Below are 22,842 nucleotides of genomic sequence, written 5' to 3'. Positions count from 1 at the left end.
GATTTTGTAGGGGTCTCCTAGAAGATGTCCCCTAGATCTAGGACAAAATTACCTTCTTATCGCACAGAATAAATCATCTTACACTAGCCTTTTAAAAAGCTTTCCATTGTGCATAAAATAAAGTCTGGATTTCTAAGCACAGTTTCCAAAGTCTGGCCCTAACCTAACTCTCCATCCCGTGCTAATTTTTTCCTTCTGGTGTCTTCCACCTCCACTAAACAAGCTGTGTCCTCTCCTCATTCTGCCCTCTTGGGAATGGCTTTTCTCTTAAGGACCTCTCACTTCTTTTGAAGGCTCAAACCAAATGGCAAATATTCACTGACCTAGACAAACTTCAGTACTTCTTTCGCCTTGCTTTGTTAGTACTCCTTTTTTGTCCTTCTACTATATTATTTCCATGATCTCTTGAATGACGTCTGTACTGATGTGTCCCTGTGATATGGAAGCTCCTTACAGCAGGACCTTCTGGTCCTTGCCTTTGTACTCCTCTCCCCCTCAGAACCTAGTCCTCTACCTTGAAGATAAGAAACATTAATTACATTTAGAGTGAATGGAAGATCTTTAGTGTGAACAGGTGACCTTCAGTCACATCCACTTCTGTTCGACTCTGCCCGCTTTATTACTGTGCCACAAAACGCAGTGCTCTGCTCAGTCACAGGGGTCATTTATTGGTGGGCTGCTCTCTGACTCACAGTATATCATAATTTAAGGGAATTTCCAAAGGATTTTCAGAGGGATTGTACACTCTGGAAAGTTTCTGAGAGATTGCTGCTCTTAAACATTTTATATGTTACTGATTCTGTTACTAATGAGTAATGAGTTCACAGTTAATTCTTTTGAGGAATTTGAACTCACCAAAGGCACTAGAGTCTCATTTAAGTCATCTTTAAAAGTGAAAAATGTAATCCTGTGGGTAAAAGAGTGAACGTAAACTATTTTCAGCACTATTGCATAGTATCGCATTATAACAAAATTCAAGAAACCTTAAAGGCTTTGTTGCAGTGCAGAATTGTACAATTACAATTTTCCAGATATGGGGGAACTTGGAATTAAGACATCTTGGAATTGGAAAAAATCTTGGCAATTATTTAGTACGGAAACTAAGAACTTCTTTAAGATTATGGACTCCTTTAAGGACCTGTAAGCCCAGGATGAGAGCCCGAATATCTCATCAAAAGCAGAAGGCCCACAGTAACTAAGAAGCTATGGAATAAAAAAGGGAGAACAGTAAGAGGAAGAAACTGCTCTTCAGGGAGTCAGGCTTCCAGGAACCAGGAACCTGGGCATTACTTGCTATAACTGGGCCTGTGCTTGCCCCTGAATGTGACGGGAGGATGAGTCAGCTCTATTTTAAAAGTCCAAAGGTTGAAAAGAAAACCTTCTTTCCCCGTGACACTGTTCAGAGGAAGAAATTACTGCTTCCTCTGTGGTCTCCAGGTGGGGGCTGTGACCCCTGTTCAGCCTTGCTCTTCTCAGGGAGCCATGGATCCACTATTGTGGGTCCACAAAGCCAGTTGCTGGGTTAAAGGGTGGGTGGAGGGTGAGTCCTCAGAAAACTGTTCAGCAGACAGCAGTGAATCATGAGGAAGCCACATGTGGAAAGGGAAGATGGAGCCAGAAAACCCAGCGGTTAATGACATTTCTTCACTTTAAGGATCATGGTAGCAGTTTTCATTCATTCATTCTTCCTTCACCTGGTGTTTTTATTATGCCGGTGTTCTGAATCAGAACTGTGGGAGGCTGTGTACACAGTAGCAGAACAAAGCAGACATTGGCCCTACTTTGCATGGTATTTGCCATCTACTGAGGAAGGCAGATGATAGGCAAGTTTGCCTTTTTTTTTTTTTTTCCTTAAGCCAAATATATAGCTATAGAATGTGAAAAAGGCCACAAAGGACACGATCAGAGTCCAGCGATAATGACGAAAGAACATCAAGGATTTCATTTGGATGTTAAGTTTTGAGGCCACAAAGGGAGATATCAAGATGTCAAGGAGGCAGGTGGCTCTAGTGAACAGAGCCTTGAGGAGAGTTTTGCACTGGGGTTTTCCTGGTGGGCAGGGGATATGTGTAGGAGAAGTATTCTAACCTCTAGAGATCTTTCCCAGTGCCAGTACCTTTGGGATTGAGTCCCAGGGGCATTTGGAACACCCCCCCCCCCAACCCCAGACGACTGGGTCTGCATGAAATTTTCATAGACATGACAGAAGGTGCTATGTCCTGTGGAGAGCTGCTGAAAGTCTCAGAAAACTGTGTTCGGCTTTCTCATATATGGATGTGGTTCATGTGGGCAGTGGGATAATAGAACCACTACAGGGCAGTGCCGCCCTAGTAGAGTTGACCCCCTTTGGACTTCATGTCCTCAGGGACACTGGGAACAAAGGGAAATCCCTAGAATGTCCTTCCCATTTTTCCTCCAGACAAGGAGACCAGGGGCTTTCCCACATAGATGTCCCTTGGGGCAATGGGATGATCTGCCCCGGGGGGCACTGTCTTTGGAAGGACATAAATTTGAGAGTCCTTTGTGAGGCTAAGTCAGTAGACCAGGGGAGCAGATCCACCAAAGTCTTCCAAACAAGAGTTCTGTGAGGTGGTATCAGGGTTTAGAGGCCAACGCTCAGGAACATGGAGTCGAGAACAGGAACATGAACGCAGGGACAGGTGGTGGAGGAGGCATGGCGCTTCCACGCCCGGCCGGGCTTCCACATCTTCCCTGCGAAGTGGTGCAGACAGTTCCGCTCTGTTTTTCAAAACCCCAGTCAGTGAAGACACTGTAAACACCCCCAGGTTTTGATGGGCTATCTATACTGAGAGGTTGAGTCACAGTGCATTTTTCTGTTTAATCTTATTTCGCGTATCTTTGTAGAGGCCCAAAAGTTTCCCTTTTCAAAAATACACCCACCAAAAGGTCAAATTTATTATACGGTTGCCTGAAAATATGCAAGTAATGATGAAGATTTGGGTTCACATGAATATCATCAGAGAGAGGAAAAATTGGGGGACTTATTCCCTAACTTACCTGTTGGTAATTCATACTTTGTTTCCCACATTATTCTAGGGAGAAAATCCATTACATTCGGACTGAGGGTAATCATGGGCTTGAAAAGTTGTCCTGTGATGCAGATCTAGTCATTTTGCTGAGGTAAGGGGCTAAGCCTGAAACGCTTCTAGAAAGGCTGCTCTGGGCAGTCTTCCTCCACTACAGCTATGACTGAAACACTCACCGTTTGTTCTAGAGGATTCTATTGGCTATAACTAAAGTAGGGCCCCCACCCTTGTACTTGCTGTCCATTGCCTTCTTTACATTTACAACTGGGGTATCAAGAACTGTGTATAGTACTTGATAGAGACTATTACTTCAGGATTAATTAGGGTTTAAAATAATGCTGAGAATATTTGCATGCTGGCATCTGCCTACCTAAGTGAACCTAAGTGCTTTTGTTGTTGCCTTGTGAGAACCGTAACCACTGTTAGCCCAGTTCATGAATATTCTCTCATGGATAGAAAACTTTTTTCCTTTCTTCTTCCTTCTCCTCCATTTCTTCTTATTTCTCTTCTTCTTTTTTACTTTGCAGTCTCTTTGAAGAAGAGATTATGTCCTACGTCCCACTGCAGGCTGCCTTCCACCCCGGGTACAGCTTCTCTCCCCGCTGTTCACCCTGTTCCTCACCTCAGAACTCCCCAGGTAATTTGAGTGTCTGGCATTCTGTCTCCTGTAAGTGGCCACCCGTGTTTCCCCCAGACAGAGGTGGGAGAAGGGCAGTTACATACGTAGCCTCTCTCTCTTCCTCCCTCTCAATTTTCTGATTGAAAGCAGTTGCCAAAATTGGGTGTTGAAAATTGCTGCCTGTTTTTGTAATACTGCATTCTACATTTTTTTTTAAAGATTTCATTTATTTATTTGACAGAGAGATCACAAGTAGGCAGAGAGGCAGGCAGAGAGGGTAGGGAGGGAAGCAGGTTCCTCCCTGGGCCGAGAGCCTGATGTGGGGCTCGATCCCAGGACCCTGAGATTATAATCTGAGCCGAAGGCAGAGGCTTAACCCACTGAGCCACCCAGGAGCCCCTGTGGTCTACATTTTTAAATAATTGGAAAATATTTTTTTACAAAAAACAGTATTTCATGACATGTGAAAATTATGTGAAATTCAAATCTCAGTGTCCATAAATAGAATGTTATTGGACCCCAGCCACACCTGTTTATTTATGTGTTTTCTGTAGCAACCTTCACACTATAACAGCATAGAGGAGTAATAATGATGAGACCAGATGGCTGCAAAAGCTTAAAATATTTACTGTCTGGCCCCTCGCAGGAAAAGGTCTGCTGACCCTGGTCTAAATTGCTTTTGTATCCCAAGGTACCCCGCAGGCATTTAGAAGGGAAGAACCATTTCCAAAACATTCTGCCTTATGACTCAGAATGTTACTGGATACCAATTTTGGTAACTTTTTGCTAAGGTGTAAAGGAATTGCTCAGTGATATGGTTACTAGGGGCCACCATAATGTCCCCCATGAAGACGTTGAAGAATTTTCTTACATGCACAATTGTTCCCCCACTGTTTTCTTTTATGTATTAGGATTAATTTACTCATGATACAGAAATTCTTTATAGGTATCTTCCATTCCAAATAAGGAAATGAATACTGAACTCTTTAGTGACAAAGGGTTCATCAAATCTAATCAAAATGATTAGTTTAACTAAAATGCATACTCCCATATGGGATCCAGATATTGTAGAGTTTTTCCACAGTTACTTGGTTTACAATACCACCTTAGTCAGAGTCTTGGTGGTAAACCCAAATTTCTTTTTCTAGCTTAAAAAGGGTTTTAGTTATAAAAACGTAGTAGGTAGGTGACTGGGTGATGGGCATTAAGGGGGGCATGTGATCTGATGAGCACTAGGTGTTATACACAACTAATGAATCATTGAACACTACATCAAAAACTAATGATGTATAAAACTGAATGGGAAAGAAATCGGAGAGGGAGACAAGCCATGCGAAACTATGGACTCCAGGAAACACACTGAGGGTTTGAGAAGGGAGAAGGGTGGGGGGATTGGGTAGCTGGGTGATGGGTATCAAGGAAGGCACATGTTGCAAAGAGCACTGGGTATTCTACGCAACTCGTTGAACTCAACTCATTGAACACTGTCAAAAACTAATGATCTACTATATGAACACAATGGAAAAAACACAATAACAAAAACTGATGATGTACTGTATATTGGCTAATTGAACTTAATTTAAAAAGGAAGGAAAGAAGGAAGGAAGGAGAAAAATAATAAAATAAAAATCTAGAAGGTCTGTATCTCACAGCCTCTAGAGTCTGTCCAAGCTTAGTTTTTGAAGCCACTGGAGAAAGTCACAAGAGAGAGATTTTAGCAGTGTGTTCCGTCCCTCCAAAGGGATGTCTCACTCAGCCTTACTTGGAACTGCTGCGGGTCTCTAAAACGAATATATTAGTTTGGCTCCTCCAAGTCATGTCACTCAGAATTATCTCTTAGAGGTAGTTTTGTTAATTGCTAGAATCTGTTTCTAAGTCAGTATCTCCTCATTGTCACTTCCTCCAAACCAGTGCACCAAAGGCTTTGTTAAGGACATACAGTGTAATTGAGATGCCGTGGCCTGGGAAAGGAGGATGAGGAGCTTTGCCTGAGCCAACCTCAGGACAGCCAAATGTTTCTGGTACACACAGGATGACTTACTTTTGGGGAGCAGAGCCTTCCATTTGGGGACAACTGTGGGTCTCCACGATGATCTGTCATTTTGTCATAGATACTGACCTAGCCTGATAAAGTATCTGCACTTTGGTTCAAACAGTTGACCGTAGAGTATGATTTTAACATCTTGACATGGGGGAGATATCATAGTACAAATAGAAAAATAAGAGAGAATAAAGAGTTATTTGCTAAATGATAATTATCTGCATAACTTTTATAAAGGGCATCGACTTTCCTAATGAGGCATTACTAATACCACGAACCCAAACAATCTTCCAATTCATTTTAATTTTTAATTCTCCTAGTTCTGACCATGGGGGTCCTAGATTATGTGATCCAAATATTTTGATGTTACATTTTATAATTCTGATATTTTTAGACCTTCATGAAATTTACCTCAGTTCTACAGAGATTGCAAATCATAGATATTTATGCCAAAGCACTTTGTAAAGCATAAATTATTAGAAAAATACATAGTAGTGATCATGGGCATAGTGGTAGTACCAGCAGTAATAGAAGTCATATTATAAAATACACTGCATTCTGCTGGGCAGAAAATGCTACTTGCACCTCAAGACTTGTATTCTAGTTGAACCTGTAGCCTGAAACCTGTCATTTCACTTAGGATAGCTCTTTATAAGTGGTGGCTGTTGGTTCCCTTACACCTCAGGTGCTGGCGGGGCGGGGGGGGGCCACAAAGGTGAGGCTAGGGCCCTTCACACTTCCTTGATTATACTACTCAGCTGTCTCTCCCCACCACCCCCAGTTGCTATCATCTCCCAGCCTTTCTGTCATTCTCAAAGACTGCGGTACCTGTCTCATAATCTCCCTCTCCTTCTCAAGTGCTATGGAAGCACTTGATGATGCCATCCTGAATGACTTCAGCATACACAAGGACACCCATTCATTTCCCTGGGCTCCTGGTTTCTAGAATTTCTGGTCTGCAATGACCTTCCCCCCAGTGCAACCACTTGTTCCCACAGTCATCTTCCCACCCCTGTTGTTATCTCTAAAATCACTGATTCAAGCATCTTACTCCCATCCAACATGCTTGTTCAACTACTCTCCCCATTACTGTCCTTTATCCTCATCAGGACCTTCGTTCATGCATGTCTCTCCTTTCCTTTCTGTTCTTCCCTTACCCAGCATAGATTCCGCAGTTCATTTTCTTCGTAACATCTGTGCCAATGACCTAACCTCCCCAGTCCTCTCCAATTTTGTCTGCAGAACTCTGCCCCTTGATAAATATACTATCTGCTTCCTCTGCATCTGTGCTCAGGACTTCTTGGGCAAATTCATCTGACAGGGCAGATTACAAACTCTGTGTAAGTCATCTCTCACCTCACCTGGACCTTGAACACCCAAAAGAAAACTCTACCACGTTTCCTAGGTAAACTTCCCTACTACTGTTTATTTTTTCTTTCTTTTCTTTCTTTTTTTTTTTTTTTTTAGAGAGAGAGAGAGAGCACGTGGCAGGAGGGGCCCAACACAGGGCTTGATCTCAAAACCCTGGGATCATGACCTGAGCCAAAATCAAGAGTCAGACACTTAACAAACTGAGCCACCCAGGTGCCCCTCTACTGCTACTTTGAATGTTTATGTGCCCCTCAGAACTCCAGCTCTCTGTGTCTCTCCTAGAAAATGGCATCCCTTCTCCCTTCACTGAGAAAACTGAAGCCATTAGGTAGACATTTTCTCAAATGCCTGCTGCCAATCCTACAAGCCTTCCAAGCCTACCCCTCCTTCCACTGCACACTGGTGCATCAGAGGACCTGTCTTCACTAAGGTCACCATGACCTCCAGACACACAGTCTAGTGGGTAATTCTCACATTTAACATTAAGCCACATTTGACATTATTGATTGCTCCCCCTCTTAAGTCACCTCTTCAGTAAGCTTCTATGACACTACTGTATGCATTTCAGCTACTTCTTTGGCCACCTGTGCAGACTCATCCCTCACTTCCTGCCATGCCCAAAACTCAGTCCCAGGTTTCTTCTCTTCTCTCTCTCAAACCATGTCTCTTTCCAATCAAAGATTCAAAGGTAGCACCATCAGTGACCAAGCCTATGATCTCCCCCACAGATTTGTTCTTCCTTCCTTGTCCCCATCTCAGTGACTATCGATGCATTTCCTTCAATTACAAAATCTAAAGCCCTCTCCCTCACTCTCCCTCACTACCTATGTCCAGTTCATTGCCTCCTAAACACACCACAGTCTATCCCCTCCTCACCTCCACTGACACTACCCTAGTCCAATTTAGGCTCTCTAAATCCACCCCAGTCCTCTCATTTTTCTCTCCTGTGGAAAGACTAATGTTTTCATAACTCTGTTATCATCCTGTCAGTCCTCGTGCAGTGGCTTCCTACTGTGCTTAGTATTAAACAGAATTGTTTAGCAGAATCCACCCATCTCGCAGGCCTTGTTTGCATCACTCTGATCCGTGTACCCTGAGCCCCACTTTCCATTCTGCCTCAGTACCTTTGTACATGCTGGTCTTCTACCTAGACTGCTCTTCTCCCAGCTCATCTCGTGTCTTAGTTAACGGGAAGCCTTTCCCAGCTAATTCATTCTAATTCATGTTTATTTATTCTTCCCCAGGGAATATTCCCCATGGAAGCCTTCTCAAACTTGGCCAGAGTATTCTCTGATGTCAAAGAACTGAGTTCCTTTCCTTCATAGCTAGCAGTCATCTCAACTTGTAATTATATTGTCCTTCCTGTGAGTTTATCAGTCTTCTTTAGAATATTAATTCAATACCTGGAATATAGTAGTTATTGAAGGGGCAGGCAATTCTGGCCATCTGGAAAACTTGGAGAAGAATGTTATTTTTCCATTCCTTTTCTCATTAAAAAGTGTATAAGGATAACAAAGCATTCACAAAGCAGTGATATAAAAACTCTCTTCTAAAAAATAAAATTTAAAAAATTTAAAAAAAAATAAAAACTCTCTTCTAAATAGGATCAGCAAGTCATTGTTATTATTATTACAAATGTTTCCTCTATGATGGAAGATAATCTAATGTAAAGGCCTCAAAGCTCTGGGCCCTACAGGTCACCTTTGTTTATTTTAGGGTCAGTATATTTAGATAAGTATGACATACACATGTGTTAGTCTGAGTTGCCTCTTTGTAGTTACAATCACTTATTTTAATATGGAAACTTACAAGAAAAATGTATACTAGTTTGTTACGTTGATTTAGATTACTTAAGTACAGTTAAGGCAACAGATGTGCTCACCAAGGTATTGTTAAGAGAAATACAACTTGAGGTGGAGTGGAAGACATGAGTATTTATTGTCATCAGAATTCATTTTTCTCTTTATTATATTACTTCCCTTTATTATAAAAGAAACTGAAAGAGTAATGGAAATCAAAGAAAACTTTTTTGAGAAGAAAAATAAGACATAGGAATGTGCCTCTGGTTGGCCCTTCTTCTGACATTGCTCCACGTATCAGTGATGACCTTCAGACTGGGTGCTTCTCTCTGCAGGCTTACAGAGAGCCAGTGCAAGAGCCCCTTCACCCTACCGGAGAGACTTTGAAGCCAAGCTCCGAAATTTCTACCGAAAATTGGAAGCCAAAGGATTTGGTCAGGGTCCAGGGAAAATTAAGTGAGTGTTCCAGTGCTTGTTCACTGAATTCGGATGCTAAATGTTCCTATCCTTTTCTCCCCTATACCTTTGTGATACTTTTTGGAGATTGGATTCCATGGTGTGGTTAAAAAAAGAAAAAAAAACAAAGGAGAAAGGTAAAAAAAAAAAACAAAAAAAAAACAAAAAAAACGTTGGGAAGGAAGAAGGAAGGAAGTTAAATTGGAAGAGAAGCAGGAAGGAAGGAAAAAGAGAAGGAGAGAGAGAGAAAACATTTCAGACAAAGGCATATACAAAATTAATGGTAAACCTTTCCAGAAAACCAAGAATCTTGAACTAAATTTTAAAAATTATGTATTTCCTCTTACTTATTCTTGGAGCAAATTTAATTCATTGGTCAAATTCATACATTCTATAACTTTGTAATAGAGGTATAAGTGAATAGTTATATTTTTCCCCTCTGGGTTTATTGTGTTCATCTTTAAAAACTAAATCTTAACTCAGGAATCCAACTTAAGAGATTCTCTTTGGAATTGATCGAAAGAATCCTAAAAGTAGGGCAAAATGATGGAGGGCATCCAATTATAAAAACGTACAGTTGTCCTTGTGCTCCCAGTGTTTTGAAAAGAGCATTAAAATAAATCCATTGTTGAACTCGTGGGATCTGCACCTCGTTGGAGAGGCCAACAAGGAGAGGCCTCGTTGTGAGCGCCCAAGCCAGACCATAAGCTTGGGCGCTCACAACTCATCTAGAGCACTCTCCAACATCAGACCTCAGAGCCACTACTCACTGCCCACATGGCTTCTTCCCAGGCTCATCATTCGTCGGGACCATTTGTTGGAGGGAACCTTCAATCAGGTGATGGCCTATTCCCGGAAGGAGCTTCAGCGAAACAAACTCTACGTCACCTTTGTTGGAGAGGAGGGGTGAGGCACCAGCAGTTTTATGCAGACACCTCATTCAGTGTGGGCAGGCCAGAGTCACCAGATCTTCGTGATTTTTCTCAAAAAGAACAGGGCAGCTCTTAGCCTTTGCCCCAAGTGATTCTGATCATGTCCTTCCAGGAGGTCTTTCTCTCTCCAGGCATTGCCAAACTTTAGAATTATGTTCTTTAAAAGCCCAAGATTATTGGCTTGTGCTAGAGTCTGACTTTACACATTTATACTGTGCATAAGCAAAAATACAGACTTAAGCTATTGGATCTTTACTTTTTCAGGTTGTGTACACTTTTGAGTATCTGATCAAAAAGCTCTTCCTCCTAGAGTGCACATAAAGAACTACACAGCCAAATTTTTCCTAGCATTTCAGTGATTTTGTGAAAAACTATCTCCAACACTGGAAAATAAGCCTACCTAGGAGGGCGTATCACAACAAACTTGGAAGTTTTCTTGGTTCTCACACATGTACTATCATGGGAAGCTCCTTTATGCCTCTCACAACAAGCTCCTTCTTTCAAATGGGCCAGCTGTGTGTTTTATCCAATAGGATCATATGATTGAATAAAGGCTAAGAAACATTGCCATAAGAATTTATTCATAGACATCTAGTAAGAAACATCCCGAACTGCTTCCTCACTTTCTACAGCAGATTATGCTCCCACAGGCATCCACTGTAAGGATCAGAGGCCGCTCTCCGCTTTCCCTACACTGACTGAAAGAACAGACTAGCACCTGGGTAGAAACAGGCCCCTCCCCCTGCAAGTAACGAGCTTCTTGGGCTTCTGCTTCCTTTGCAGCCTGGACTACAGTGGTCCTTCGCGAGAGTTCTTCTTCCTTTTGTCTCAGGAGCTATTCAACCCTTACTACGGGCTCTTTGAGTACTCTGCAAATGATACCTACACAGTGCAGATCAGCCCCATGTCCGCGTTTGTGGAAAACCATCTTGAATGGTAAGATCTAGAAGGCTCACTTTCTCTGCTCGAAAGTTCTGGTCTTTCTCAGTCAGACGTCAGTAGTACTGACTTGAGCAGCGCTATTTCTTGTTTAGAGCAGTGGGCCAGATACTAAGAGGGGTAATGTGAGTGAACAAGAAAGCCCTAGAAAGAAGATTCTGTTAGTTTTCACCCAGAACATGAAAGAAATTACTAAAGACACTGCAGATTTACTATCCACGGCAAATTGCTGAAAGAGCCAGTAATTGCCTTCTGAGGAAACACTGAGGTAAGTAGACATAGTTGAATGTTGAAATGTTTACCAAATGTTGAAAAGTCTACTAAAATCCTAAGAGTCCCCAGTGGAGGCTTCTTGGAGGTCTTCACTGGGTTGGAAATGTTCTTGATGGTGGACCAGTGGCTCTCAAGCTGTCAATATCAGCTTCTGCCTCTTACTGTGAAGCAAGTAAGGCTGCTGGGCCAGGTGCTCTCTGAACATCCTCCCGGCTTGAAAATCCATTATTTCTTTGGTTCTCTTTTATGGAGGCATCCATTACCACTTACCGAGATGTATAAGAAGATAACTATCAGTCAACTATCTGCCATTCTGTGTGTGAGATACCTCAGATGTGGGTATTAGAAGTCTCCAGAAAGTTGCGTCGTACATCTAGGATGCAAGCTTCTTCCTACTGTGGCACCACCACACCTGATTTGAAAAGTTTTCCTACTCTCACTGTAGGAGCTACTTCTGTTAGGAGGGAAACGAATCCTAGAAACTGATAAGATCTTACTTGCTCATTGTTGATGTGTTGTGACAGCTGCTGGGGGAGGGAGCTCCTGGGGTGATCCCTGGCCTCCTGGCTTAGAGCCCTGATGCCCATATTTTGGTGTATAGCATCAGAACAACCCACCCCTGCTAAGACTTAGAGCTATTGCACGTGTCCTCTCTCTCCAAAAACCCATAGCTCGGAAGTTCCAGAGTGGAGCAGCAGTGTGTCTGTGCTCAGTGTTTGGCCCAAGTGAGGAACCCAAGGTTGCCCATTGTTGTTCCATTTCCTGTTTATCCATAAGTGGATGCTGAAGCCTGTGAGGCAGAAGCACAGAGGCAGGGCAGGTGGAGCATGCAAGTGGCCACTAAGGGGATTTGTGACCCTGAGAATTGAAGGCCAGCTCTGACTTAGGCCACATCAGGCGGGGTTCATTCCAACAGTAGAGAGCGCAGTAGCACCCACGACACGAGAGTACACGCATACACGCATTATCCTCAGTACAGTCCCTCAATTATCCCTTAGTGTGCGAGTGTGACATTTAAGATGGTGGCTTAGAAGTCATGACTTACGGTCAGTGACCGAGAAAGAAATATTTCCTTCAAATACTATGCCACATACGACTGTGCTAAGGTGTTGTGGGGATGCCTTCATTACTTTAGCAGTGACGAACCAAACACACACTGTGTGCCAGGGAGATACAAAGATGAAATGAGGAAGCTCTTTCCCCCACGGAGTGGTGGAGTGGTGGGGAGCAGCACACGCGTAGACCAACAGCTCTGCTACAGTGTCTTAAATGCTGGGCTACACATACTGAACACACACGCACATGTGTGTATAAGCTTGGGAATCGTATTAAATCGTATTTTATAAGATTGTACTACATTGTATTAAATACACGTATTAGAACACATTGTATTAAATTACAACTCTCAAAACCACTCCACGCAAGGTGGGGGTGTGGGCTGTGGGGAGCAAAGCCAGCGGATCTTACAAAAAGAGGGGATGACTACACCCAGTCTTAAGAGACTCAGCAGAGAAGGGGAGAGAAGATATGCCCAGGAACCAAATAGGGATTAAGAACTGAAAAGCATGAGAGGGAATGGAACTTTCCGCAAACAGCGTAGATATATCAGAGCAGAGAATGACCTCAGGGTTGTGTGGGAAGTGAGGCCGGGGCAGGAGAGGCAGTTGGTCATAACTTACATGGAGTATACTGTCATTAGATTTGTGGTTTTGAAAAGTAAATCTTGCCATTGCGGGGAGACACATTTGAGGAGGTAAGACTGGAAAGAGTGAAACCAGCGCTAAAGCTGTTGATGAGTCGAGGGGTTCACACTCAGGCAGAGGTGGTGTCCCAGGAAGGAAGAGACTGACTTGAAGGGCATCTTGGAGGGAAAAAAGATTGAACCAGTTGGTTCACCGAAGTAATGGAGACTCGAGGGAAGGAGAGAAGCATGGCGTGTGTCCAGAGTTGCCTGGTTGGGTGGGCTGATACGACTGGCTATGATGGGAGTTACGTGAGGTAAACGGTACTCAAAGATTTTATTTATTTAATTGAGAGAGAGAGAGAGAGAGCACATGAGCAGGAGGGACAGGGAGAGGGAGATGGTCTGAAGCAGCCTCCCACCAAGTGCAAAGCCCAGCACGGGGCTCGATCTCACCACCACAGGGAGATCATGACCTGAGCTGAAACCAAGAGTCAGACCCTCAACTGACTGAGCTACCCAGGTGCCCCTCAATGATATTTAGAGGAAAGATGAGGAATTCAGTCTTTGGCCAGTAGTTTGCACTTTCTTCTCTAAGGACAGGTTGATGTGTTGTGTAACTAGAATTATGGCCCTGGTGAGCTGGAGAGCAGCCGGGCTAGAAACTGAGATGCGGGAGATTGCAGAGTGGCTGAACTTTGAGAGGAGAGGAGAGAGCCCTTAGAACTTCTGCAGGAGACAAGCAGAGCCAAGACCCACAAGAGAGGGGCAACGCGGGTGTGCTGGGCACGGGCAGACTCACAGGTCCCTGAGAACGCTAAGACGGAAAAACCAGAGAGCCGAGCTCCTGGAAGGAGCATGACTTGGGAAGGAGCATGTTGGTGGGAGCAGAAGGTGCTCAGGAGATGCCTGCTGGGGAAGGGGGAGGCAGTCTGGAGAGGGGGAGGCAGAGGGGACGTGTAGGCAGCAGAATGGGGTCCGCAGGGCTCCAGAGCCTGGGATTTGGTGAACAGAACTGAGAGGATCCAGGAAGTAAGGGCATTCAGATGACCAAGGGGACTGCATTCGGATGGTGGCACGGGGTAAGCGGGGTCAGCGCCATGGTGGCATTGTTGGGACCCAAAGTTTAAGGCCACAGACAAAGACTTGTGGCTTGCTACCTGGGAGTGGTCTCCGTCACTTTCCACTGGGGAAGGTGGCTAGCCCGCCGCCCAGCGCCTGCTCTCACACAAGACTCTGGTGCCTTCTGCTCACCTCTGGCATAAGCAGCGGAGGACAGCCGTGTCGATGTGTAAGTTATACTTCATTGCGGTGAGGAAGGGGACTGTGTTACACAGGGATGTTGCAAGCATCCGCAGAGTTCTCTGGATAAATGCTTTATAACATTGGAGGCCCAGAAGTAGGTACCCTGGGGGTGCTAACGCGGCTTTCCAGAGGAAAGGACCTGGGGACTTGGCCGAGGTCCCCACTTGTGTTGAGTATATGGGCTGTGCAGCCTAGAACAAAACTGCAGGTAGCTTTCTGAGCAGCTCGCCATCTCCACGGAGCCCTGGCAGACGAGGCCGCTGTAGTGCAGTACATTGGAGGGAGAAACGTTATAAGGTGAGCAGGGACTTCCCCTCTGATGCAAGGCAGAAACTCGAAACTTCCAGTCCTCCGCACCCCGGGCCACTGGAGACGTGGGGATGCAGAACAAGCACGGGAGCTGGACAGCACAGGGAGCCTCACAGAGACTCGGACCCTTCTCTCATCTGCACTGTAGGGGTCTGGGATCAGGGAACAAGCTTCCTTTGGGCGGTCAGAGCCATGGCTGAAAAAACTCAAGCCACTAGGGCACAGCCTGCTTTAGCTTTAGATGGGAAGCCCTGCTGGGCTGTGGGCATCACAGCGAATATTCCTTCTGGGTGTCTGCTTGGAGCTGTCCTTGTGCCTAGTAGCAAATAGTTTTACAAAGAAAACTGAGCACCCTGAAGTGCTCAGTCGGCTCATTGGCAGACATTTTAAAGAGGGGCGCCAAGGAGGGCTCACATCTTGGAGTCACTCTGGGCCTTACACAGTGGGTGAGCACCGAGTGGGTGCCGAGACCCCTGCCTGAGGCTTTGTCAGTGGCACTCCTGCAGCTGGGAGATGATGACACGGTGGAGTTTGTCAGTGAATCCTGAGTTCTCAACCCTCAAAGTAGGTGCCACAGCCCTGCTGGCAGGATGGGCAGGGCTGTGGCTGATCTCTGGTGTAGGTGCCGGCTCTCCTTCCTTCCTCACTCCCAGGACTCTCTCTCCCACGATCCACATGGGCTGTCAGGAGGATGATTCTTGCTGTGACCAATACATCACACATAAGAAAACAGACCAAAAGAGTAGAGGACCCATCATGGTTGCAGCCTTGATTTTGTAAAGCTGGAAATTGTCCCTGATGCAGAACAGGCCTGGGCAGGGGTCTGCCTGGAAGGAGGAGTGATTCCTGCCCCCTGCCCACCTCTTCACTCTACACACCAGAAATAAAGAGAGAGGAAACTCATCAGGTTTACAGGATCCTGACATCACCCAGGATTGAAACCTTGCTCAGGTGTGGCAGGAGGGAGGCATCCTTGCACTGGTCTTCTTTCTTTCTTTCTTTTTTATGGTCTTTATCTGTCACTGGCCTTCTTCTGTGTCCCATACTCTGATTTGTGTGATTCTCCCTGGAAAAGTTACCTTCATCGGAGTAAAGATGGGTCTGTCTTATTTTTACTCTAGCACATGCCTGCCAATTTGAGGTGTTAAAATAACATGTCTTTGAGGATTGGCTGGATAACTGAGTGTTGCTCCACAAGCCACACCAGTCACTTCCTTGTGCCAGGGCCATCAAAATAGAGGGCTCCTACCTTCCATGTACACTTAGTTGCTCAAAGGTGACCCTTTGTTACCATCTATGATTTTAAAGCCCTTACAGTGTCGGCAATAAATGCACATGTCCCCTGGGAGCTTTGCCCTCTGCTGTTACTGATGGAAAGCCTCAACCTCTTCTCACACTGCGCTGGGCCTCTCCATCAGCTGCTTCCAGGCCAGCCTCTCCCCCCGACCCCGAGATGGGCAGAGGAGCCTTCCCTGCCCACTCCCACTTGACTGCAGCCGCCCGAAATTCTCTGGCCCCTGCTTGCTAGTGTGTGGGCTTCACATACACTGAGAAACAGCCAGTGAAATCAGAAGCCTGTACCATGGGGCATATGGATTCTACCCACTTCCCTTTGTTTCTACTCAAATGTTGAGAGATCCCAGTGTGAATGAATATAGTGTACACACGTTAAGGAAACTAAAAAAAATCTGATTTGGGGGGCGGGGGTCATAGGCCTAAAAGGACTTCTTGTAATTGCTGTTTCTTTACTTATTTGTCCACTGACTTTACAAACTGAGAAGGACCCTGTCAGAGTCAGCAGTGATAACACCCCTGACAAGTAAGAGAGAGATCCTTCCATAGAAGCTGCGGTCACAGAAGCATGTGGCCCTGCCGGACGTGAGTCAGGCGCCAGTGGGCTGGGAAAGAGCATCTCGACACTCTTCCTCCATCCTCCAGCCCCAGTGGCCAAACCACCCATAAACCAGAGGGCAAGGGATCTCCAGACATCGCAGCCCAGAGCAGCCTGCCCGCAGGGTTACTGTGCAAGGCAAAGAATGGTGGGAAACCCATGGAGGTGAAAGGCCAGGATTAAAAATAACTAGAAGAGGGGCACCTGGTTGGCTCAGTGGGTTAAAGCCTCTGCCTTTGGCTCAGGTCATGATCCCAGGGTCCTGAGATCAAGCCCCACATCGGGCTCTCTGCTTGGCGGGGATCCTGCTCCCTTCCTCTCTCTCTGCCTGCCTCTCTGCCTCCTTGTGATCTCTGTCTATAAAATAAATAAATAAAATCTTTAAAAATAACTAGAAGAGCCTTTAGAGCTCGGACTTTCAATCCATCCACTACAAATATTACCGTTTGCTAAACTCCGTGTGTCTATCATATGTGTCTTTGACTACAGAAGCCTCCAAGTCCTATTCCAAAGTCTGTATCTTCATTCTTTGCCATTTGCATATTAACGAGGTATTCATATGCTGACCTTTTAATTCTCTTATTTGCTATTTTATACTGATTTTATAGCCCTGGAAATACAGGAGCTAATACAAAGCTAAATAATAAAACATCCATTGAAAGCTTACTAACCATGCCAGGCACTGTTCTAGACACTTTTGTGTAACAATATTATAACCCAGACACTGGGTAGATGAAGGTGCTGATACCGATGAAGACAATAAGGTACAGATGTGACCAGTGTCACAGAGACAGTTACCAACCAAGTAGAGATGGGAACCCAGGCAGCCTGGCTTCAGCATCAGGCTCTAGACCACACACTAGGGCAAAGGCAGGTATTTAAATGGACAAATTACAATACAATATGATAATTGCTATATATACCACGTTATGCCCTTACCACATTGTATGGTAATGAGTATTAGGTACAAGAGCCTTAAGAATGAGTGCGAGAGTTTTGTATTGTTGGATGTTTAGATTTATTCTATTTTTAAAAAGATTTTTATTTATTTACTTATTTGGGGGGGGAGCAGGTGGAGGAGCAGAGGGAGAGGGAGAACAGACCTGCCCCCCTGAGCAGGGAATGATCCCAGGACCCTGGGATCATGACCTGAGCAGAGGGTAGATGCTTAACCAACCAAGCCACCCAGGTGCCCGGTTATTCCATTTTTTTAAAAACTGGTGTGAACATTTTAATAAGTATCCTTTATATTAAAAAAAAAAAAAAAAAAAGAATGCCTGGGAAATTGGGGCACCCGGGTGGCTCAGCCATTTAGCCTCTGCCCTGAGCTCAGATCATGATCCCAGGATCTTGGGATCGAGCCCCACCTTGGGCTCCCTGCTCAGCCAGGAGCCTGCTTCTCCCTCTCCCTCTCCCTCTGCCCCCGCCCCCCGGCTTGTGCTCTTACTCTCTCTCTCTCTCTGTGTCAAATAAATAAATAAATAAATGTGTGGAGAAAAGGGACTTCCAGATAGAGGTCACAACATTCCCAGCAGGGTGGAGGAGTGAACACACATGCATCTGTTTGGTGTGACTACAAAACAGAGATAAAGAGGCTCTAAAGGCATCCTCATATTAGTAGGAAAGGGCATCTGATGGCATGCCAAGGATTTGGATTTTATCATGAAGATGACAATGTGATATCTTTAGAGGAATGTCTTGATCAGATCTGTATTTTAGAAAGTCAACTGTGATTATAAGTAGTTGAATTGGAGTGGGCAATGGGGGTGTCATTTAAGAGGCTGTTAAAACAGTTTTCTTTCAAAAGGAAATAGGGCAAAAGGAGTGGGATTGGACTTATTTCAGAAGGAGAATGGGCAAATGAGCAAAGCTTGGTGATGAATTACAGATGATAGAAAATTAAGTATATGAAATTTTCCTCTTGCTATAAAGTGGTATATAAGAAAATATCAAGTAAAAACTTTTCATGTATTCTGAATGAAGGTAACAAAACTGTACATGTGCAAAGCTCTAAACGTATTTTTATGTCTAATACAAGTATGAATGGGGCAAAATGCATATATTTTCAAATCATTATGTTTGAGTAGGAAAGATTCACATTCAGTTTAAACATCTCCTCTAAAGGCCTTCCCTGATCAGTTGATTTAAAATAGCCTATCCGGGGCGCCTGGGTGGCTCAGTGGGTTAAGCCGCTGCCTTCAGCTCAGGTCATGATCTCAGGGTCCTGGGATCGAGTCCCGTGTCAGGCTCTCTGCTCAGCGGGGAGCCTGCTTCCCTCTCTCTCTCTATGCCTGCCTCTCTGCCTGCTTGTGATCTCTCTCTGTCAAATAAATAAATAAAATCTTTAAAAAAAAAAACAAAACAAAAATAAAATAGCCTCTCCATTTATAACTCCAAATTAACAGCTTTTCATAGTGACAGAACTCATTGATATATGAAATAAAGTATATTTATATATTTATCTTATATATTTATAACTCATTATTGGTTTTTGTCTCCCCCTAGAATGTAAGCCCTGTAAAACCATGGCCTCGTTTTCCTAATCACAGACTTGGCACTCAATAAATATGTGTAGAAGCAAAGAGAGATCACAAGTAGGCAGAGCATCAGGCAGAGAAGGGGGGAGGAAGCAGGCTCCCCACTGAGCAGAGAGCCCGATGTGGGGCTCGATCCTAGGACCCTGAGATCATGACCTGAGCCGAAGGCAGAGGCTTAAACCACTGAGCCACCCAGGTGCCCCTCATTTCAGTTTTTAGTTCAAAATATTTGGGATTCAGAAAAACAGTGCTCATTGTTGAATGTCATTTAAGATTCTACCAATTGTCCTCTCTAAGATCACCACTGGAAGTTCTTTTTCTGTCTCAGTGATTCTAAATGGCGCTTCTCCCAGAGCAAACCTAAGATCTTAGCGCTGAAGGCTAAACAATCGAAGCAGGTGAACGGCTTCTCTGTTCTGAGGCAGAGTGCTAGCGTGTCACACGTGCTCTGTTTTAAGTACTAGCATGCATCACTTTAAAACAATTACTGTGATGTGAGTCACTCTTTACATTATCATCAGCAGCAGATTTTCAGAAACCAGGTTTCAAATCTGACACTGTTTAATCAGTTTCTGTTCAACAGCTAGAAGGTCCATGTGGTCATTTCATGTCAGTGATGGTGACCCATTTAACCCTACAGTGTCATAACCAGAACTCTAAGACCTCTCAGGTCAAAATCTCCAAGAACCTTTGTAACTGTAGCATAGACTCTTCCCCTCCTTCTGCCTCTGCCTTGACCTCTCTTCCTTTCCAAGCAGACACTACTTGGGTGGTAAAAATCTTCTGCTTTCAGGTCTTTAGCAAAGGGATCTGCGGGGAGGAGGGAGACTCCTTTGAACATGTTTAGAGGTTGGCCAAGTGGGTATTAAGTGTAATTGTAGAGTTTTATGGAACTTAAGAAGTCCTAGATAACGTACTTTAAATGTCCCTTGCTACATGTGAGTCTTGAATTAGTAAATAGAAACCACAATATCACAAGATCCCATTGGATGTCTCCTGGCCTTTCAACCTCCCCAGGATCCCTCCTGACAGATGAGCTCAGTGTATAGTTTTTATTTGAGTCAGGATCAGATAAACTCCCTTACCCCACGTCATCGAGCAGCAGTCGCTAAGACTTTCTGTGGACCAAGAGCTTCGTGGGTCCCGTCTGGCCAAATCTGAGTAGACTTCCCAGCCATGCTGTCAAGTAACTATGGCACAGAAACTAGGTTAGAAATCACCATTAAAATGTGTGTGACCTGTTGTGACTGTGTCCATTCTGTTCGTTTCTAACCCAGCTTTCTTCAGAACTTGCGAGGAAGTTTAGGCAAGATTTCAAAACTTAGAAAGAACGCTCACTTTGAACACTTGCATTATCTAGAAATAGACCTGAGGATTTAGTATATTTAAAATACTCAATTCAGTTGGGAAAGAATGGACTCCTCCGTTAATGATGCCAATACAATGAGCATCATTATCAACGTTAGGTTAAATTCCTCTCTAATCTGAAAGCATATGTAAATATTATAGCAAAATTTCTTCAAGCAAATCTAGGTGACATAGATATTCTAGAACATAAACATTATTGAGAATGAAAAAGAAACAAGAAACCTTGTGTGGTAGAGACTTATTAAATTATGATTGGAACCCTAGAATCTATCATAGAAAAGACATTTGAATATATATAAAAATCAGAAGACTTTTTTATGGCAGAAATACCACAGACAAATTCAAAAGGCAAGCTTAAAAAATGGATCTATGGTCATTTTAATGAATTAATCTAAAGATAACATGTGCGATTTTTAAAAAATAAATTTGTGGGGGCACCTGCCTGGCTCAGTCGTTAAGCATCTGCCTTCGGCTCAGGTCATGATCTCAGGGTCCTGGGATCAAGCCCTACATCGGGCTCCCTGCTCAGGGGGAAGTCTGCCTTTTCCTCTCCCACTCCCACTGCTTGTGTTCCCTCTCTCTGTGTGTCTGTCTTTGTCAAATAAATAAAATCTTTTTTAAAAATTAAAATTCCTAGGAACATCTGGGTGGCGCAGTCAGTTAAGCATCTAACTCATGGTTTCGGCTCAGGCTGTGATCTCGGGTCCCGAGATAGAGCTCCACTTCAGGCTCTGCACTTGACACTGAGTCTGCTTAAGACTCTCTCTGCCCCTCCCCCCATCACTTGCATTCTCTCTGCTTCTCTCTCAAATAAATAAATCTTTAAAAACAAATAATTAAATACAGTCCTAAAGACTAAAGTGCCGTTTGGTACAAAGGGCTTAGCTGAATTACTAGTTGGAAGCATGTCTCAGACATGAACCCCTCCATGCACTTCCGCTCCTGGGGACTTGGTGCCCGTCACACAACCTGCCTGGCAGAGAGCTTCCTTGGGCGTGTTATAAATGCTTCACGTTCGTGCTACTGCCTTGCTCTCCCGACCTGGTCTCTCCTTTCTCTATCCCATTCTGCCACCACCCCCCCACCCCCCCACCCCCATTACTCAGCACAAAAATCTGTACTAATTCCCACTGTCTACAGAATGCAGTCCAGATTCCTCAGATCCTCGGGACAGCTCAGGAGGTCTGAGACGGCTGGCCTTGAGACACCATCTGCCTCTCTGACCAGTTCCTCCTTTGTCCTCCTCCCAGGTCTCCCACTCCACTCTCCTCTGCCCCCATGGTTCCTGTTGTCCCTCTGTCCCTCAATCATAGGGGTCCACATTTCATCCGCCCTTAAAGCCCACTGAAAATATTTAGTAGTTCCTTCCTGATTTCTTTCCTGAACTTTCTTCCAGGAAACAACTTCTTCTTCTCTTGAGTTCTTTGAGAACCCAAGGTGTTCAAACCCTTTTAACTGAAACTGCTTGCCAGTGGAATGCGCGTTCAATCCCAGCATCTAGAAGAAGGCAAGTAGAGGCAGTCTCCGTCAGGTGCTGGTGGCTGCTCACTTGCCCACTCAGATCCTCCTTCTCCCTCCCTGCGTCTTCACGTTGTGAAGATTTGTGTTAGTTTGGAAACTGGATCGGGCAACACCTTATTGTCTTTGCTCTTTGCACCCAGCGTGGTTTCTGGCATAGAGGCAGCACCCCAGTTCCTGAGCCGGGGCGTCACCCAGCACGAGGTGATGATTTCAGAGCCTGGCAAACCTGCATGCCCATTTCTACTCCCCTCTTCAGTGCTGTGTGAACCTGAGCAGCTTTCTTAAGCTATCTGAATCTTGGCCTCCTTGAGAGAATGGTGCCTGTTCTGCATGGTGGAGCAGAAAGCAGAGCAGAAGGTTGTAAACGTAGATGCCATCATTCTGTCCTCGATATTCTGCAGGCACATCGGAAGGTGCCAGAGAAAGCTAGAGTGGTTCCTTCCATCCGCAGTTTCCCAGCCTCACCACTGGTGACGTTTGGGGCCAGATAATTATTGGAGGGACTGTCCCGTGTGTTGTAGAATGTTTAGCAGCGTCCCTAGCCCCTGCTCGCTGGGAATGGTGGCGCCACCCCCACCGGTCCCAATTGTGACAACCCAAAATGTCTCCAGAGGTTGCCAGATGTCTCCTGGGAGGCAGATGTCTCCCTGTTGAGGACCCCTGCTTTTATGTTCCCATGCGGAAAGGGGTTGGGCAAAGAAAAGTACCTCCTGGCTGAACAAGGGCAGCTACATTTTTGCAGGATAAAGAATA

General features: G+C 44.7%; 1 protein-coding gene across 4 annotated transcripts in view; it reads left to right on the top strand.

The window, feature by feature from the left end:
• HECW1 (HECT, C2 and WW domain containing E3 ubiquitin protein ligase 1) overlaps nucleotides 1–22,842 on the top strand; it is a 466,123-nt gene that overhangs the window by 404,523 nt on the left and 38,758 nt on the right. For all 4 annotated transcript variants that reach the window (XM_046021545.1, XM_046021547.1, XM_046021544.1 and 1 more), the window contains 5 exons: nucleotides 3,058–3,141; nucleotides 3,575–3,684; nucleotides 9,213–9,333; nucleotides 10,126–10,239; nucleotides 11,049–11,201. In XM_046021545.1, coding sequence (XP_045877501.1) covers nucleotides 3,058–3,141; nucleotides 3,575–3,684; nucleotides 9,213–9,333; nucleotides 10,126–10,239; nucleotides 11,049–11,201 — 582 coding nt within the window. The remainder of the gene's footprint in view (nucleotides 1–3,057; nucleotides 3,142–3,574; nucleotides 3,685–9,212; nucleotides 9,334–10,125; nucleotides 10,240–11,048; nucleotides 11,202–22,842) is intronic.

The sequence above is a fragment of the Meles meles genome, chromosome 10 (assembly GCF_922984935.1).
Source record: "Meles meles chromosome 10, mMelMel3.1 paternal haplotype, whole genome shotgun sequence".
Lineage (NCBI taxonomy): Eukaryota > Metazoa > Chordata > Mammalia > Carnivora > Mustelidae > Meles > Meles meles.
Note: the sequence above shows the minus strand (reverse complement) of the source record. Positions and strands in the feature narration are given on the sequence as shown.